Source organism: Muntiacus reevesi, chromosome 22 (assembly GCF_963930625.1).
Source record: "Muntiacus reevesi chromosome 22, mMunRee1.1, whole genome shotgun sequence".
NCBI lineage: Eukaryota > Metazoa > Chordata > Mammalia > Artiodactyla > Cervidae > Muntiacus > Muntiacus reevesi.
This window is the reverse complement of record NC_089270.1, coordinates 47,398,093-47,417,855: the sequence shown is the minus strand read 5'-3', so window position 1 is coordinate 47,417,855 and position 19,763 is coordinate 47,398,093. Positions and strand designations below refer to the sequence as shown.

Sequence of the window (19,763 nt, the reverse complement as noted above, 5' to 3'; positions counted from 1 at the left end):
TCAGGGAAACCCAGTTCAACTTTCCATCCCACTTCTATTAGCTGTGGATACCATGGACAGGAACACTTGAGCTGAGCCCTGCTGGGGGCTTAAACTGGACAGGCACCCCAAAAATGGTTACTCAAGTCAGGAGCAGGCACAAGCAATAGAAGGGTCCAGACACTCCTCTTCAGTGGGGAAAGTTTTATCCTTGGGGGAAAAGGAATTGACAAGACAATCCATGTCCTAAGAAGGCTGGCTCATGTATTACAGAATTAAATGTTTCAGTTAAACGACAACTCATGAAATCAGCTATATCCCAATAAAAATTAAATAAAAAAAGACAACTCATGTTTCTTATAAATATATAACTTTATAATATTATATATATTTATAATATGTACAGCATACAAATATGTTTTAATGAAATACTAATGGCAATCTTAAAAACAGATGTTTCAAAACCCAAGATGGGTACAGATCCATCCAGAACCCACATTCTAGACAACACCCTGGCCCAGATTTTTGTAGAAATCACAGGGCAGATGGGGTAACTGGAATGCAGCTCTGATACCCTTCCTCCTCCCAATTACCCTGGCCTTCCACTGATACCAGTGAACATGACCCCACATACACCCCAAAAATGGACTGACTCTGGGGGCCTGGGTACAGTGCCTGGCCCACAGTGGGCACTCTAGTACTTGTGGAATGAATAAAAGTGGGTGATTTTAATCACTTTGTCTAAGCCAGCATTTCCATTAACCCAGAAGATTCAGTCACAGAGCTACAGCTGGTCACGAAGCAAATGCTTCGGGTGTTTCCACTTTAGAAGTAAAACAATCTACCTGTCCAAGTGCTAAATAAATTAAGAGTCTGCCACAAAGTGCCATTTCATCCTTGTGCTTGGGAATCTGGAAGCCGTAGGTTACAGCACCACTCATCTTCCAAAAGTTTCTCCACATTCGACTAGTTCATCTATTGTGCGCAGCAGATCTTCAAAGGAAGGCCTTCCCTCTGGTTTCTAGAATTCAAAATGAAAGAGAAGCTGTGGGTTCCAGAACCCATCCCCAAAATGAGTTTTCACTGTTCAAACTCAGACGGCATAGCGTGCCAGAGTAAGGGACTCCCTGCTTCCGGACAGGAGCACACACACATTTCCATCAGGTCTCACTGATCCTGCGCATGCTGCTGCTACACTGATCTCTCTGCCTCACAGCTTTTGCATCCAACTCAGGAACCTAGTAGAGATCCCAACTACCTGTAAAATCAAGTCCTGCTAACCCGCAGTGCCCTCTATGACTTGTCCCACCCCCATGGTCTTGCCATCCAGTTTTATTTCCCACAAAAACCCTCATATGGGCTCTATGCTCAAGCAAAACAATCTCCACCCTCGTGTACACACACTAGGTCCAGGACCACCACCCCACCTTTGCTCACACTATCCCCTCCCAGCCAGCACCACTTCTTGGCCAGAAGGCCTCTTCCCATCCCAATCAATGCTCTTAGGAGGCAAATTATAGCAAGTGATCGAGGGCATGGGCTTTGGAGTTGGACAGGACTCTGTTTCTCTACAGCGAAGTGACCTTGGGCAGGCATTAACATGGTATCCCCATCCACACTGTGGTCAAAGTATCCATATTTCAAAGGGTTACTTTGAGGACTAATCAAAAGCACTTAGCACAGTGCCTATCACATAATACTTGTAAGCTAATGTCACTGTTATCTTTCAAAAGTCACTTTCATGTCTAATCTCTTCTGCCATTGTTGTTTAGTTGTCAGTCAGGTCTGGCCTTTTAGTGACCCCATGGACTGTAGCCCGCCAGGCTTCTCTCCATGGGATTCTCCAGGCAAGAATACTGGAGTGGGTTCCCATTTCCTTCTCCAGGGGATCTTCCTGATCCAGGGATCAAACCGACGTCTCCTGCATTAGCAGGCGGATTCTTCACCACTGAGCCACTGGGGAAGCCAATCTCTTCTATGAGGTGACATTTCAACACATGTAGAAGGCAAACTTCCGAAGACTATGAATAAAGAGACCTGAAGAATTTGAGACTTGGAGGAAAAAACCCTCTCTGGTGAAAGAGTAAATATTTCAATAACACAAGAGGGCCACTGAAAGAAGAGCTACTTCTCCAGGTTTCTTCCCAGAGTCCCCAACTCAGGCAACCATGGCAGGATGCCCACTTGGGAGGGAAGGGGCAGCCTGAAATTACTATCTTATTTATTAGTGTTTTCCACATTTTCACATCTTCTTCCTGTTATTCAGATTGAGTTGAGAAGAGCAGCTTCCTACTTAAGAATCTGAAATCATGTAAAGCATGCACTTATTCACTAGGCTATAAAGACCACACATTAAAATCTACCAAGCCCAGATCTCTGAATGCTTTAGAGACTGAGGAAGAAAGCACCCCAAAAATGTTATACCTCCTGCCAACATCTCAGCATCACCTCGTATACGTATCTGGAGGCCAACTTTGGCTGGTGGAGTCGGTGGCCGCGAGTAACCATGGTTACCACTTCATAGTTGGTGTTTTTCTCAAAGGGCATTCTGCCTTCAGTGAATACTTCCCACATTAAGACACCTGGAAGAGGAGAAAGATTGCCAAACAACGCACCCACTTCCTCTTCAGGGCAGAGTTGAGGGGAAGTGGAGCGTGAGTCTTACCAAATGACCAGACATCTGATTTGCTGCTAAAGCGGCTGTAATTAAACACCTCAGGTGGACACCACTTCACGGGAAATTTAGCACCAGAAGAACTCGTGTACTGATCATCCAGGACATACCTAGAGTAAGATGCTGAGTTACGATCTCTATTTTGTACATGTTTTTTAATACCCACCCACCCCAGAATCAAAACACAGTTGACTGAAATCCAACAAGCATCTGGTTGAGGCTACTTGCCTCTGCAGCCAGGCCTCTGCAATTGTTGTCTTTCTCTGAGTGCTTGAGATGGAAACACTGTAACATTCTATCTGCACTTTAACTTTTCTGTTTTTCTTTTTTATAAGGCAGTGGGAACAGCACAAAATAAGAGCTTGCAAACTTTTTTTAAAATAAGCAATTTGTCCTTTAAACCAAGTTTTACCCAAAGCTTCCATGTGTAAAACATCTAAAGCAGAGCTGCTCTAAGGAAGTGGTGCAAAGAGCTTGGAACATGTGTTTTTGCCTCCATGATTCCACAGAGCACAACTTAAAACTATAGCAAACAAAAAGAGGAAAATGATATATGTACACTGTGGTGTATATACCACCACATCTCTCCTCCATATACAACACACTCAAAACAATACCATGTAATTCTTCTATGGGAGCATACTTATGTCCTTCCTGAAGGACACACACAAGCCGGTAACACCAGTCACCCCTGGAGAGGATCCTTAATTGGGATGGTAAACCTGGGTTCTTCAGCCCTTTTTATCATGTGTTCATTATGTATTTACAAGAGGAAGGTGTTTATGTAGTACAGGGACATGTAAAGTTAATTTCTACAAGCTCCATGGGAGAATACTCAGACACTTGCGCAAACTTCCCTTGCTGCATAGACAAAGATGATGACAGTTCATCATGGGTGCCTGTCAGTCAGAAGAGTTTGAACTGAGTGCAGAATGAGTGTTTCAGAAGCAGGGATCCCCAGCCGCTGAGATCTAATGCCTGATGATCTGAGCTGGAATTGATGTAATAATAATAGAAATAAAGTGCACAATAAATGTAATGTGCTTGAATCATCCTGAAACCAACCCCCACCCCCAGGTCCATGGGAAAATTGCCTTCCACGAAACTAGTCCCTGGTGCCAAAAACGTTGGGGACCACTGCTTTAGAGGGACTGATGCAAACGCACAGGTTCTTCTGAAAGCCAGACATACATGAAAATCAAGCATGAGACTGGAGGTCTGCCTGGCAGATACAGAATGTCTTCACAGAATGAAAACAAAGAGTACTGGGTCATTACTGCCTGAGAGTCGGCAGTTCTGGTCCCATTTCTGACAGTTATAGCTTTCAAGCCTCCCTTGGCTTAAGTTTCCTTGAGAGAGACCTGGCTGTATGACCCGGCCTTGCCTGCTTTATAACCATTCCTCACGTCGGCTGTGAGCCAACCACCCTGACCCTCTTCTGACTCCTGAGCAGGCCAAAGTGAAAGTAAAAGTGAAGTCGCTCACTCGGTGTCTGACTCTTTGCGACCCCATGGACTGTAGCCTACCAGGCTCCTCCGTTCATGGGATTTTCCAGGCAAGGGTACTGGAGTGGGTTGCTCATCCTAATTTCAAGCTTTTGGACTCACTGTTCCTACCACCAGGATTATTTTACAGTCAGATTTTTCACCTAATTGACTACTGCCTACATTTTGAGTCTCTTTTCAAATATCCTGGTCTCAAAGAGCCTTCCAGAGCAGCAGACCTAAAGGAGTAACCATCATCCCTGCCCCACACATCACTCAGCACCCACCACCCGACAAACCCCAGCTTATCGCTATCACAGGGGTTGGCAAATGTTTTCTGTAAAAGGCCAGATCATGAATATTTCAGGTTTACAGACCTTTGTCGAGTGAAAGCAGTCAGATGAGTCTATGTCCTCATAATACCATATTTATGGACACTGACATTGGACTTTCGGAACATTTTCACATCTCATAGTATTTTTTAAAGTTTTCTTCCCGACCATTAAAAAATGTGAACACCGTGGGTGGCTCACAGGTTGTACAAACAGAGGTGTCAGGTCGGATGTGGCCTGGAGGTTGATGTTCGCGAACCCCTGTGCTGGTACGTCACTCTGCTGTTTTCCCCTCTTAGTGCTTCTCGGGTCTTACACTTCTCTCTCCTCCTGAATTAAAGCTGAATGTGGGCAGGGACTCGAATGTCTTAGCCTCTGCCAGGCTTCAGTCTCTAATGCTGTGCCTAGCACAGCACAGGCACCAATTTTTTTAAGGATGGATGTACAGATGCCTGGAGAATCCCATGGACAGAGGAGCTTGCGGGTTCCAGTCCACAGGGTTGCAAAGAGTCGGACATGACCGAAGCGACTTAACACTCACATATGTACAGATGAGTGAATGAAAAGAAGGAAGGAGGGAAAGGACAAATGAAATGCTTTTGAAAGTTCTTTTATAACACACTACTAAAATTACAAAAAAAATAGAAGAATAAAAACACTACAGATTTGGTTATTCTAAAAACTGTATCCCAAACATATTTCTATCAAAACAAGATTCTAGAAATTTAATCCTCACCAGGGAGAAAAGAAAGCAGTATATTTAACAGGCTATATACTACCACCTAGTGGAGAGAGTGGTTAACAATGATTAACACAATGTATACAGTACTATTATTTTTAATACATTTATCTTTATCTCAGGACAGCTAATAGGATTTCCTTTTTGCTTTACCAGTACAGATTACTTCCATGCTTATCAATTTTATAAACTAATGTGAACAACAACTAAAGACACATAATGAAGCACTAAGTAATCATAATTTCTCAACAGTTTACCTGAGAAAGAGTCAAAGCTAACAATAAAAAGATAAATTCAGCAAAGAAATTTTTCAAAATATAGATCACCTAATTTATTTTATAACCTTATATCAAAAACACTAAGAAGCAGTAAAATCAATCTGTACAAAAATGACAGGTATGTCTGTTTTGCTAATGGAGCAAAAGATATTTCAAAACAGTTCTTAAATAAGCTTTACAGGAAGAAGTTGACACAAATTACAAAGAAAAAGTCAAGTACTTTAAAGGGAAAGGCCACAGACTTAATTTAACCCCAAATTTATTAGAGAAAATGGTCACATATACTCAGTCTTACCTAGCCATTCCGAAATCAGACACTTTCACAATTCCTGCCTCATTTACTAGACAATTTCTGGCAGCCTGGAAAACAACATTAAAATGGTATCAGTGTGCAAAGTTCCACAATAAAAGTAGAAAAATATAAGTTCTGTGTATATTAAATTTACTGTAAGCCAGTCAACATTTGCAGAGGTGTATTATATGAAATTTTTTTACCCCTATGGAAATGTCTTCAACATACATGTGAAAGAATGGGTAGAAAGACAGGTTAAAGGTCTCATGTGCAAACAAGGTACTATTACAGAATCCTTGCCAACTGTCGCAGCTAATGACTAATAGAAGGGTCAACCAGCTTTTTGCCCTCCCATTTCTAGTCTTGCCCTTTTCACATCTTCAAGTTTGAAAAGTCCTTTGCCCCTATCATAAAATGTAGGCTTTAAAAGTTTTGTCCAGTGATTGGGAACCCACCTGCCAATGCAGGGGGCATGGGTTCAACCCCCGGTCTGGGAAGATCCCACACGCCATAAAGCAACTGAGCCCATGTGCCCCAACTGCTAAGTCTGTGCTCTAAAGCCCCTGCACAGTCAGTTCAGTTCAGTTCAGTTGCTCAGTCCTGTCCGACTCTTTGCGACCCCATGAATCGCAGCACGTCAGGCCTCCCTGTCCATCACCAGCTCCTGGAGTTTACTCAAACTCATGCCCATCAAGTTGGTGATGCCATCCAGCCAACTCATCCTCTGTCATCCCCGTCTCCCCTTGCCCCCAATCCCTCCCAGCATCAGGGTCTTTTCCATTGAGTCAACTCTTCGCATGAGGTGGCCAAAGTATTGGAGTTTCAGCTTCAGCATCAGTCCTTCCAATGAACACCCAGGACTGATCTCCTTTAGGATGGACTGCTTGGATCTCCCTGCAGTCCAAGGGACTCTCAAGACTTTTCTCCAACACCACAGTTCAAAAGCATCAATTTTTCGGCACTCAGCTTTCTTCACAGTCCAACTCTCACATCCATACATGACCACTGGGAAATCCATAGCCTTGACCAGATGGACCTTTGTTGGCAAAGTAATGTCTCTGCTTTTTAATATGCTATCTAGGTTGGTCGTAACTTTCCTTCCAAGGAGTAAGCATCTTTTAATTTCATAGCCGCAGTCACCATCTGCAGTGATTTTGGAGCTCCAAAAAATAAAGTCTGACACTGTTTCCACTGTCTCCCCATCTATTTCCCATGAGGTGATGGAACCAGATGCCATGATCTTAGTTTTCTGAATGCTGAGCTTTAAGCCAACTGTTTCACTCTCGACTCTTTCACTGTCATCAAGAGCCTCTTTAGTTCATCTTCACTTTCTGCCATAAGGGTGGTGTCATCTGCATATCTGAGGTTATTGCTATTTCTCCTGGCAATCTTGATTCCAGCTTGTGCTTCTTCCAGCCCAGCATTTCTCAGGATATACTCTGCATCTAAGTTAAATCAGCAGGGTGAGAATATACAGCCTTGATGTACTCCTTTTCCTATTTGGAACCAGTCTGTTGTTCCATGTCCAGTTTTAACTGTTGCTTCCTGACCTGCATACAGGTTTCTCAAGAGGCAGGTCAGGTGGTCTGTTATTCTCATCTCTTTCAGAATTTTCCACAGTTTATTGTGATCCACACAGTTGAAGGCTTTGGCATAGTCAATAAAGCAGAAATAGATGTTTCTCTGAAACTCTCTCATTTTTTCGATGATCCAGTGGATATTGGTAATTTGATCTCTGGTTCCTCTGCCTTTTCTAAAACCAGCTTGAACATCTGGAAGTCCACAGTTCACGTATTGCTGAAGCCTGGCTTGGAGAATTTTGAGCATTACTTTACTAGCATGTGAGATGAGTGCAATTGTGTGGTAGTTTGAGCATTCTTTCGGATTGCCTTTCTTAGGGATTGGAATGAAAACTGACCTTTTCCAGTCCTGTGGCCACTGCTGAGTTTTCCAAATTTGCTGGCATATTGAGTGCAGCACTTTCACAGCATCATCTTTCAGGATTTGAAATGGCTCAACTGGAATTCCATCACATCCACTAGCTTTGTTCGTGGTGATGCTTCCTAAGGCCCACTTGACTTCACATTCCAGGATGTCTGGCTCTAGGTGAGTGATCACACCATTGTGATTATCTGGGTGGTGAAGATCTTTTTTGTACAGTTCTGTGTATTCTTGCCACCTCTTCTTAATATCTTCTGCTTCTGTTAGGTCCATACCATTTCTGTCCTTTATCAAACCCATCTTTGCCTGAAATGTTCCCTTGATATCTCTAATTTTCTTGAAGAGATCTCTAGTCTTTCCCATTCTGTTGTGTTCCTCTATTTCTTTGCATTGATCGCTGAGGAAGGCTTTCTTATCTCTCCTGGCTATTTTTTGGAACTCTGCATTCAAATGGGAATATCTTTCCTTTTCTCCTTTGCTTTCTTCTTGTCTTCTTTTCACAGCTATTTGTAAGGCCTCCTCAGACAACCATTTTGCCTTTTTGCATTTCTTTTCCATGGGGATGGTCTTGATCCCTGTCTCCTGTACAATGTCACACACCTCCATCCATAGTTCATCAGGCCTGCATAGCAACTGCTAAAGCCCAGCTGGCCTAGAGTCCATGCTCTGCAACAACAGAAACCACTGCAATGATAAGCTCATGCACTGGAATTAGAATAGTCCCTCTATTCGCCATAGTTAGAGAAAGCCATGTGTAGCAATGAAGACCCAGTATAGCCAAAATAAATAAATATATAAATTTTAAGTTTTATGAAAGAAAGAAAAGTCCAGGGCTAGATGATTTCACTGGTGAATTCTATCAAACATTTAAAGAAGAACTAACACCAAACTTGGGTTCTCAAGCTCTTCCAAAAAAATTTAAAAGGTACATTTCCAATCTCATTTATAAGGTTGACATTACCCTAACACTAAAGCAAGATAAGGACACAAGAAAATAAAATTATAGGCCAATATCCCTGATGAACACAGATGTAAAGATCCTCAACAAAATATTAGCAAACAGAATTCAACAGCACATTTCAAATGATTGCATGCTATGATCCAGTGGTATTTAATCCTGAGATACAAGGATAGTTTGACATATGCAAATCAAAAAATGTGAGGGACCACACTAACAGAAGGAAAGATAAAACTGATTATTTCCATAGACACAGAAAAAGCATTTGACAAAACTAAACATCCCTTGATTTCAGGATTAAAAACTCTCAACAAATTAGAAGTAATGTACTTCAAAGAAGTAATATACTTCAACATAATAAAAACATATATTACAAGCTCACAGCTAACAACATACTCAATGGTGAAAAGCTAAAAGCATTTTCTCCAAGATCCAGAACAAGACAAGGATGCCTACTCTTGTCACTTCAACACAGTACTGGGAGTCCTAGCCAGAACAAGATGAGAAAAGAAAATAAAAGACATCCAAACTAGAATAGAAAAATAAGACTGTTGCTGTTTGCAGATGACATGATCTTATATATAGAAAACTATAAAGACTCCACTAAAAAACTGTCAAAATAATAAAAGAATTCAGTAAAGTTGTAGGATACAAAATAAACAGAAAAAATCAGTTTTGTTTCTACACACTAACAATGAACTGAGAGACATTAAGAAACCAAGTGAATTTCAATAGTACAAAAAACATTAGCATATGTAGGAATAAATTTAACCAAGGCGGTGAAAGACTTGTACACTGACAACTATAAGACTGATGAAAGAAACTGAAGAAGACACAATTAAGTGGCAAGATGGCCTGTGTTCATAGAGAGGAAGAATTAATACTGTCAAAATGTCCATACTACCTAAAATTATCTACAGATGAAATGCAACCCTATCAAAATTCTACTGCATTTTTCATAGAAATATAAAAAACAATCCTAAAATTCATATGGAACTACAAAAGATCTTGAATAGAATAGAATAGAATAGAACTACAGAAGAATCTTGAAAAAGAATAAAGCTGGAGACATCACACTTCCTGATTTTGAACCAGATTACAGAAATATAGCAATGAAAACAGTATGGTACAGGCACAAAAAGAGAAACAGACCAGTGAACAGAAGCAGAGAAACCGGAACCAAACCCACACACACATGGTTCACTCGTCTTTACCATGGGCGCCGAGAGCACACCGTGGGCAAAGGACAATCTCTTCGATAAATGCTGCTGGGAAACTCAAATATCTATATGCAAAATGACGAACTTGGACCCTAACCTTACACGATACAGAAAGTTAACTTTTGGATGTGACACCAAAGCCTGGGCAACAAAAGCACAAGTACTAACTAGGGCTACACCAAACGGAAAAGTTTTTTCACAGCAAAGGAAACAATCAACAAAATGAAAAGGCAAACTGCAGAATGGGAAAGAATGTTTGTAAACCATTCATCTGATAAAGAGGTAATATCTAAAATAAATAAGGAACTCATTCAACTCAATAGCAAAAAAACACAAACATTTGATTGAAAAATGGGCAGAGGACAGAATACATATTTCATCAAAAAAGACACAAAGGAGTTCCCCGGTGGTCCACTGGTTAGGACTCTGCAGCTGCACTGCAGGGAGCATGGGTTCAATCCCCGGTCAGGGAACTAGCATCCTGCACGCCACATGGCAGAGCAAACAGAAAGAAGACACACAAGTGATCGGTATATACATGGAAAGGGGCTCACCACCACAAACCATCAGGGGTGCAAATTAAACCACGATGAGCCGTCACTGCACGTCTGCTACAATGACGACAATAAAAACACAAGAGGACAAACACCAGCAAGAAACATAAAAGGAAGAAAAAGAGGAATCCCTGTATGCTGTTGGTGGAAATGCAAATTGGTACAGCCACTATGGAAAGCAGTATGGAAAAAATTAAAAGAAATTAAATTAAATTAAATTAATTAATTAAAAATTAAAAGTAGAACTACCATATGAACCAGCAATCCCACTTATAAGTACATATCTGAAGGAAACAAAATTAGTATCTTAAAGAAATATCTGCATTCCCATATACATAGCAACACTATTCACAATAGTCAAGATATGGAAACAATGTAAGTGTCCATCAATAGGTGAATGAATAAAGACAATATGGTGTGTGTGTGTGTATGTATATACACATCCATTCTGCATGCATGTGTAGTATGTGTGTGTGTATATATATATACGTGTGTGTATGTATACACATATACATACATATACACACACATACATATATACACACACATATATAAATATACACACACAGGCATGAAGAATGGAATATTATTCGACCATTAAAAAGGAGGAAATCCCATTGGTTGTGACAACGTGGATGAATCTGGAATAAACTATGTCAAGTGAAATAGGTCAGTCAGAGAAAGACAAACACTACATGGTATCACTTATACATGGAATATAAGCGGGGAAAGAACAACAGAACTCTTATAAAGAGAGAGTATACAGGTGACTCCCAGGAGTTGGGGGACAGGGGAAATGAAGAGATGTTGGTCAAAGGGTACAAACTTTCAGTTATAAATTCTGAGTATCTAAGACATAGCATGATTACTATAGTTAATAATAGAGTGTTGTATACTTTAACAGGAACTAATAGTTCTACCAACATACTGAAAATAGACACACTGGGCAATAATAGGCAGAGAAGAAAAAGAGAAAGAAAAAAGAATGGAGGAGAAAGGAAGACAAAATAAGACAGGAAAATCAAAGAGTGTTTCTATCACAATAATTTAGAACCCATAAAAGATTACTGGTATTTTCTGGAGTTGTTAACATGGGCCTCCATCTCTTCCCAGTGAAGAAAATGAACCAAAGGATTTTTGTTATGTAATAGTTTCTGCTTCTAGTCTAGAAAAGACCTTAGTATTTAATCAAAAGATGAGTCAACCCTTAACTTACCCATTTATCACCATATGCAAATCATCTCACTTCTCTGATGCTAATTTTCTTATATAAGACAATGGTGGTCAGAAAATCTGTTATCACTGGCTACCTCATGAGATTCTTGTGAAGACCAAATATCAATGCATGGTTATTAAGCTGGAAATACTACCTCTGTAACTATATATATTACACGTATTAGATTTAATAAACTCTTTCTGTTAAAACTATGTGGCAAGTTAAATTTACCACAATTAAAAATAATGGTGAAAAATACTGTTGAAAACAAAACTGGGGTATGAATAAATCTGCTTATCTGCTGACAAGGCCATGGTTCCCAGCGGTCACGTATGGATGTGCGAGTTGGACTACAAAGACAGCTGAGCACCGAAGAAATGATGCTTGTGAACTGCGGTGTTGGAGAAGACTCTTGAGAGTCCCTTGGACTGCAAGGCGATCCAGCCAGTCAATCCTAAAGGAAATCAGTCCTGAATATTCATTGGGAGAACTGATGCTGAAGTTGAAACTCCAATACTTTGGCCACCGGATTCAAAGAACTGATTCACTGGAAAAGACCCTAGTGCTGGGAAAGACTGAAGGTGGGAGGAGAAGGGGACGACAGGGGATGAGATGGTTGGATGGCATCACTGACTTAATAGACATGAGTTTGAGCAAGCTCTGGGAGTTGATGATGGACAGGGAAGCCTGGCATGCTACAGTTCATGGAGTCGCAAAGGGTCAGACATGACTGAGTGACTGAACGGAACTGAACTGCTGACCCAGATTACAAAGGAATTTGGCCAGTGACAGGAAAGCAGGTGGTGTGATTACCAGGTCTCTGTGGATGAAGCTGTTTCTCTCCAGGTACTCCATCCCTTCACATACATCTTGACACATGCTCAGCAGCACGTCTCTACTGAAATGGCCTTGTCTCTGCCGGAGGAAATTCAGAAGGCAGCCCCTCTCCATGAACTCAGTGACAATGTAAATGGGTTTCTGCTGTGTGCATACACCATAAAGTTGTACTAACTTCGAGTGTGTCAGTTTCCTGGGAGGGAAGTTAGGCATACACAGAGTTACTGCAGAGAAAGAAACCACCAGGGGGATGTAAGCTGGCAAGGGGCCACTTCTAAATACAGAAAGGGGAACCAGAAAAAACACAGAAACTTACATCATCACTTTAGCTTCTTCTATGAAGTCTTCCTCACACATGGCGCCTTCCCGAATAGCTTTGATGGCTACTTTGTACTGAGCTCGCCACTTGCCAAGCCTCACCACTCCGAACAGTCCACTCCCCAACTCCCTCATAAAAGTCAGCTCTGAAGGGTTAATTTCCCATTTCTCTGTGAGACAGAAGGGGAAAGTGGTTAAAAGCAGGAGAACACAGTAGAAATCAGTGAGAAACAAACTATAACCGAAGTCAATCTAAAAATTATACAATTCATACTATTACTGGTAAAACAGAGAGCAGACTTGCAACCTGCATGTAAACTACAGAAGGTGGCTTTCTACTCTCTAGGAGGATGGACCCATTCTCAGCTGTCATAATAAAGGCAAAGTGAACTGAAGAAGGAAAGAAGATGCTGCATAATCAGCTAATGATGGAGCTTGAAAGTTAAAGGCACTCTTTTTTTTTTTTAAACAAATACCTCCTCCTTTACCATTCCTCTCCTTCAGGTTGTTTTTTTTTTCCAAAGTCCATCAAGTTGGAAAGAGTTTAACTTGTTTAAAAGGCTTTCACGAGTAGCACAAAGACAATCAGGTTGGATCTCTTCTCTATTAGCCTCCATCTTTACATTCCCGTGAGTAGCCAACCAAGCCCGGTGAGAACCAGGAAAGACTTTGATATAATTTAGAAGTAACATGGTAATGCTTCTTTTTCACTAACAGGCAGGGTTTTTTTTGTTTTTTTGTTTTTTTTTGCCAAATAATGAATAATGATAAAAACAGAAAACCTAGGGTTACTACAGCTATTAAGTATAATCATCTAACATTTCAGACTATAAACTTCTATAAAAACAGTTCTACTATGTGGAATTCTACACATCTAAACTGGTCTTGTGATAATGGGTTCTTTACAAGAAAAATTACCAACACAACTACAAAAGGAGTTACCGTAGCTGAATCCTGCAGTGGTTGGTGCATTCTTCCCCTTCGTGCTAACTGGGTACCGCAGCCTTGTGACAAGTCCTAGAAATCAAAGAAAAGTACTGTAACTGAATTCACTCTGCATCATTCTGCATAATAAAACACTAAACTAGAAATTCACCCACAAAATTCATTCCTTTATTCACTTACTGCCCATCTTCTGTATGCACATGCAGCCCTGTGCTATATGCTGGCAAAAAGTAAAGGAAGCGGGGAAGGAAGATGATCCTACTGTTGTCAAAACCAAGTCTGTGTGCCTGATCCACGGTGAGGCCAAACAAACCAAAATGTCAGAGTTGGGGGCAGATAAACATTTATTGCAGGGCCGAGCAAGGAGAATGGGTGGCTTGTATTCAAAAGATTCAAACTCCCCAAAAGCCTTTCAACAAGGGTTGTAAAGACAGTGTTATGGTATGGGATCATCTGATAGAGTGATTAGTTCATGGACCTTCTACTGACTGGTGGTAGGTAACAGCATGATGTTTCAGGAATCTCAATCGTTAGCCTTCTAGTTCCAACCAGTCTGGGGTCTACCTGCTTGTGGTCAGCAGGCAGTCAACACCCTCCACCCGGATGGGGGTCTTAGTTTCTTCAGAGCGACTCAAAAGTACGCATCAGATTGTTATCTATATCCTTTCAGGAGGAACTAGGAGTCCGGTAACTCTAATCATGAACTGCTTGAGCCTGTCCTTGGGAATTCAGGGGAGGCTTTTATTTTTTTTAAAACAAGAAATGGGAAACACAGGGGTTTTTGTATCCAGGAAGGCCCCACAGGGTTCTACCTGGTTTCACTACTGAGTTGACAATTTCATATTTTTTAAATATACATATGTTTTTATTCATTCAACATTATTTTTTTAAATGCAGTGTTTACCAGGCGCCATGCTAGCATACTGTCTTTGCAAACACTTTAAAGGATGTTTAAAAGTTTCCAAAAATTATGATCAATTATTGTATCATGTTCTTTCTCAGTATGAGATTTGAATTATAAAATGGAACTACAGTAGTCTACTAAAAATTAAAGTGATTCACCTGACATAACTCTGTATTTGTAATCTCAGCATAAAAACTGGACTCTATAGGGAAGGAGATGGGAGTGAGGTTCAAGAGGGAGGGGACATATGTATACCTATGGCTCATTCATGCTGATGTTGGGCAGAAACCAACAAAATTCTGTAAAGCAATTATTCTTCAATTAAAAATAAATTAAAAAAATAAAGCATTTAGTAGAGAAAAAACAAAACAAAAAATTGGACTCTACAACATTAACGACTGGGAATACCAGCTACTGGAAATCTGAGAGGTACATTAAATCCTTTAACTTAAGTTGCTTAAGTACTAAATAAGAAATCCCAGGTATTTCACCTATAGATACCTTGTAGCACAATATTATTTTCTCTAATATACCATATCTCATAGTAATTTAATATTGTTATGTACTTCTGTCTCCCCCACCAGATGATAAGATTAATAACATCTAGTTCACCATAGTCTCCCTACAGCCTGACACAGTTACTGGCATGCAGTAGGCATTTAATATATGTTTCTGAAATGAATTAACTGAGATAATGATGAAGAATAAAATTCACACAAGAATGAAAAGAAAGAGCGGAATGTGAACACTGAAAAATAGAATAAAAGATAAGAAAAAGTTCTTTGGGGGATAAATTGATATGAAATTAGTTCATCAGTATTAAACACAGAGTTGCTACATGATCGAGCAAATCCATTCTTAGGTAAGTACCCAAGAAAAATGAAACATGTTCCCATGCAAAAACTTGTACACATATGTTCATAGCAGCATAACTGAAAACAGTCAAAAGGTGGAAACAACCCAAATGTCCATCAACTAATGAATGACACAACAAGCATAAACAAACCCATACAATGGATTACTACTCATCAATGAGAAGGGACAGAGTGCTTATAGAGGCTCTGACATACTATACTCAAAGAAGTTAGTCACAATAGATCATATATGGTATGATTCTATTTACATGAAAAATCCAGAACAGGCAAATCTATATAGAGAGAAAGTAGACTAGTGGTTGCCTAGGGCTGGACTGGTGGAGGGGGTTAGGTGGTGACTATTAATGGGTTCAAGATTCCTTTGTGGGGGTAGTAAAAATGACTTTCTATTATGGTGACAGTTGACACAACTCTGTAAATTACTAATTTACGAACACATCATACAGATGAACTTTTAGGGTGTGTAAATTATATTTCAATAATGGTTTCTATCATTATCTGAGAAAAGTAAAGAGAGTCACAAATAGCAACAGTCTTGGCAAAAGCCTTCAATAAAACACCCAGAGTTAATTTTTCATAAATTGGGTTGGATGCTTGGCTAACCTCTACTCAGTTATACCTCTGAAGTCAAGAGCTAGAAACCTCTCTGTTTCACCCTGTGGCACCTCAATGGGCAAAACTGTGGTCTCTGGTTTTGTTTTTGGTGTTTGGTTTATTCCCACTGGCAAGTGCAGCAGAGATTCAGGAAGATGGGGAACTTGTCTGGGACACTATTACTCTAGTCTCTAGAAGCCTCCAACACAGACCTAAACCCAAGCTGCTCATCTGGTGGCCTCTGTGACAACTCTGACACAGACATATGGTGAATTTTAGTCTGATACTGTTAAAGGAAAAAAAAAAATTCAACAACACTGTCACAGATGGTTTGGCAGGCTTCATTCAGCACCACTGTGATAGGTCCTAGGGACCACAGCAATGGGCTTTTAGAATAGGGGAGAGAGATGGACTCAACTCCAAATACAGAATGGGCAAGTGAGAACTTACAGTCAAGGAGAGGGGTGGGGTTCAGTGGGTGGAAAGTTACTAAAAGAAACATCAGTGGAGGGAGGAGTGGGGATGGTTCTAGCTAAGTCAGCCTAACAGGAATCCTGCAGCAAGATTATTCTCACTGAAGATAAGCCAGGGTGCTTGACTATCACCCAGGGGATGACTGGAGATATGGCACTCAATCAGACATTAAGGGTGCTTAGATATGTGTCAGATCTCAAGGGTAAGAGGTTCTGGTTAAACTGACATAGCAGGGTTATTGCTTAAAACTGGATTTTATAAGAAAATGTACTGATGGACCTAGGAGATGGTTCCAGAGCCTGACTAAAGTTTGGTCAAAGAAAGAGTCTTTGTCAGCACCAAGGGTATAAATCACAGAAATGTGAACATTTGCCACCTACAACAAGAATAACTTGCATTTAAAGGTCATGACTGCAATAATTATTTCTGATTTTTCTTTGTATATATCACTTCCTTAATATGCAATAATTTTAAATCAATGACATGCCACAACTAATTACAATATAAAATTGCTCAAGGAAGAACTCACCATAATGTCTAATTATTCTAATTATTATTTTTGAAACAGGTTTGAACAGCTCACTTACCGGCTGCATTGTGCTTATGATATTCAATAATCTCAGGAATTGAACCAAAAGCATGTTTTTCTGCCAGATAATACTTCTTTGGAGATGTCATTGTTTCCTTTATATGGTAATGCCTGAAACCTGAGGAACCTTCTCTGTAACAAAAATACAAATGTGTTAGAACTAAGTTGGAATAACGTAACTTCACTTGTAAGATATTTTCTACCAGAGTCGCTACATATAGCCCCATCTAGTCTCCAACACAAATTTTCTTTTTCCCCATGTTCTTCTTAGTTTCACCTTTCAAATTAGCAGATGGGATGTAAAGTGGTCACTGATAACATCATTGATGTCTTGCATGAGATTTTAAAAAAGAATGTCTACCAACTCCATTTACTAATAGTTTAAAGTCTTAAAATAGCAATTCGCTGGCTACTGTTTTTTGTCCCTGCTATTGATGGTACAATTGTTCAGAGGAATTTATTCACTCTAAAAGTGAATAAACTGGACGTATAGAACATATACAACTTCTGTTTTAGATATCTTTCTGTAACACAGACCTTCTTGACTCATCTGCTAAAAGTCCTTTTCAGAGAACTCTTGCTGATGTTAAGATAAAGCTCAGACTTCACATTTCCCTCTCAGGTTCCTCTCTCCTTCCTTGCCCCACCCCTCTCATTCTACAGTCTAGTTACCATATACTTTCCTCAGCTCACCAACTGCTCCTTCACTTCTGGGGCCAGCAATTTCCTCCTGTGTCAGAAACATCTGTTCCCCTCCCTCCAACCTCCACCTGCCTCACCCATCAGGTCTCAGACTGGATGTCAGCAGGCAGTATTAATGACTCAAGCAGATGTGTCTGGGCTATGGACCCCACTACCCTGCCATGCACACGCTCTGCCCAGCACTCACTCATATACACCAGCACTGCCCATGTGCTTCTCCGAGAGAAGTTCCCACCAAGCGACTGGCGTGCTGGTTCTGCGCTTTGCTCACTGTGGCAGCCTTAGTACCCAGCACAGTACAAAGTAATTATCTGTGGAATGTTGCTAAGATTTCTATGTGTGTGCTCAGTCCCTCAGTGGTGTCTGACTCTTTGCAACCCCATAGACTGTAGCCAGTCAGGTTCCTCTGTCCATGAAATCCTCCAGGTAAGAATACTGTAGTGGGTTGTGATTTCCTACTCCAGGGGATCTTCTAGACTCAGAGATCAAACCTGAGTCTCTTGCATTGGCAGCTGTATTCTTTACTGTGCCACCTGGGAAGCCCCAAGGTTTCTATAGCCATTCTCAATAAATACACATGCAGAAAATGATGAGGAAAATTACTAGATGTGAATACAAAAATGTTATAGACTTTAGGGCTTCCCTGGTGGCTCAGAGAGTAAAGAATCCGCCTGCAATGAGGGAGAGCTGGGTTTGATCCCTGGGTCAGGAAGATCCCCTGGAGGAGGGCATGGCAACCCACCCCAGTGTCCTTGTCTGGAGAATCCCCATGGACAGAGGAGCCTGGTGGGCTACAGTCCGTGGGGTCACAAAGAGTCGGACATGACTGAATGACTAAGCATAGCACAGCACAGAGACTTTAGAAATCAAGTTCAGATTTTTAAATTCTGAATTGCAGCTTATTTTCCAAAAATTAGGAATCCATGCAAACTATATAAAAACTGTATTCAAAAATTCTGAATTAAAAGAGAGAGATTACTTACCCTCCAAACTTTGTATAAAGGGAGACTGTATACATGCCTGGTTGACTGGAATCTCTTACCATAAAACCACCTTCTTTATCCTAAAATCCAAGTTAAGAAAATTTTTATTTCAATCCAGTATCAATGCTATACAGAAGATCCAAGAACCCAATCTTATGATTTTAAGATTTTTATCCTCTGCCTAGAAAATCTGGTTGGAGAAGCAAAATTTACCCACAGGTAAGTCATCCACATGACCGTCTCCCACCTACGTGACCTTTCACTTCACATTACTGGACCATGAGATTAGTTAAAGAGAGCACACTCATAATTCCACATAGTTGCAACTCTTCACACACACACTAGTAGGAGACATTTCAACAAGATAAGCTCTTAGGGCCCTTCCAGAACGGACAGACAAGGTTTTGCAATTCCTTTACTTCCTGGACACATGGGGAAACGGTTACTGAAAAAGGTATTTCTTAACGACTGGGTTTCATTTCATACATTTCTCATATTTGCTAGAAGTCCTGAATTCCAACTCAATATCATCTTTGTCCACATAGCATTTTTCCTGTAAATATCTCAGTGCTCTTTATAGAAACACTTTAAAAAGTCCTTAATTCCCCTAGAAATCTGTTAAATACCACTCTTTACAAAAGGAGAGACAGAAGCACAAGCAACTTAAGCAGAGAAAACCAAAAGGCAGAAACACACTGAATGGTCAAAAGGTAAATCCTCATCAAGTTCTAAGCCAAAGAGCAAGAAATAGAAGCTAGGAACTTCAAACACCTCTCCACCAGTAACGCCACAGTCAGTCTCCAACACTGAAACTGCTTGGAAAGTGTGCCTAACAGATGCAAATAAAACAGTTTTTCCTTATTCCTACGAAAGAC

At 40.5% G+C, this 19,763-nt stretch overlaps 1 protein-coding gene across 4 annotated transcripts in view; it reads right to left on the bottom strand.

The window, feature by feature from the left end:
* Nucleotides 1-385: 385 nt before the first annotated feature.
* Nucleotides 386-19,763, bottom strand: part of TEC (tec protein tyrosine kinase) — a 150,238-nt gene continuing 130,860 nt past the window's right edge. For 3 of the 4 annotated variants that reach the window (XM_065914512.1, XM_065914513.1, XM_065914509.1), the window contains 9 exons: nt 18,889-18,968; nt 17,202-17,335; nt 13,765-13,839; nt 12,821-12,992; nt 12,481-12,697; nt 5,782-5,846; nt 2,645-2,763; nt 2,404-2,561; nt 386-1,000 (listed from right to left, as the gene is read on the bottom strand). In XM_065914512.1, the coding sequence (XP_065770584.1) occupies nt 917-1,000; nt 2,404-2,561; nt 2,645-2,763; nt 5,782-5,846; nt 12,481-12,697; nt 12,821-12,992; nt 13,765-13,839; nt 17,202-17,335; nt 18,889-18,968 (1,104 nt within the window). In that variant the 3' untranslated portion in view covers nt 386-916. The remainder of the gene's footprint in view (nt 1,001-2,403; nt 2,562-2,644; nt 2,764-5,781; nt 5,847-12,480; nt 12,698-12,820; nt 12,993-13,764; nt 13,840-17,201; nt 17,336-18,888; nt 18,969-19,763) is intronic. The other variant, XM_065914511.1, reaches the window with a different exon arrangement.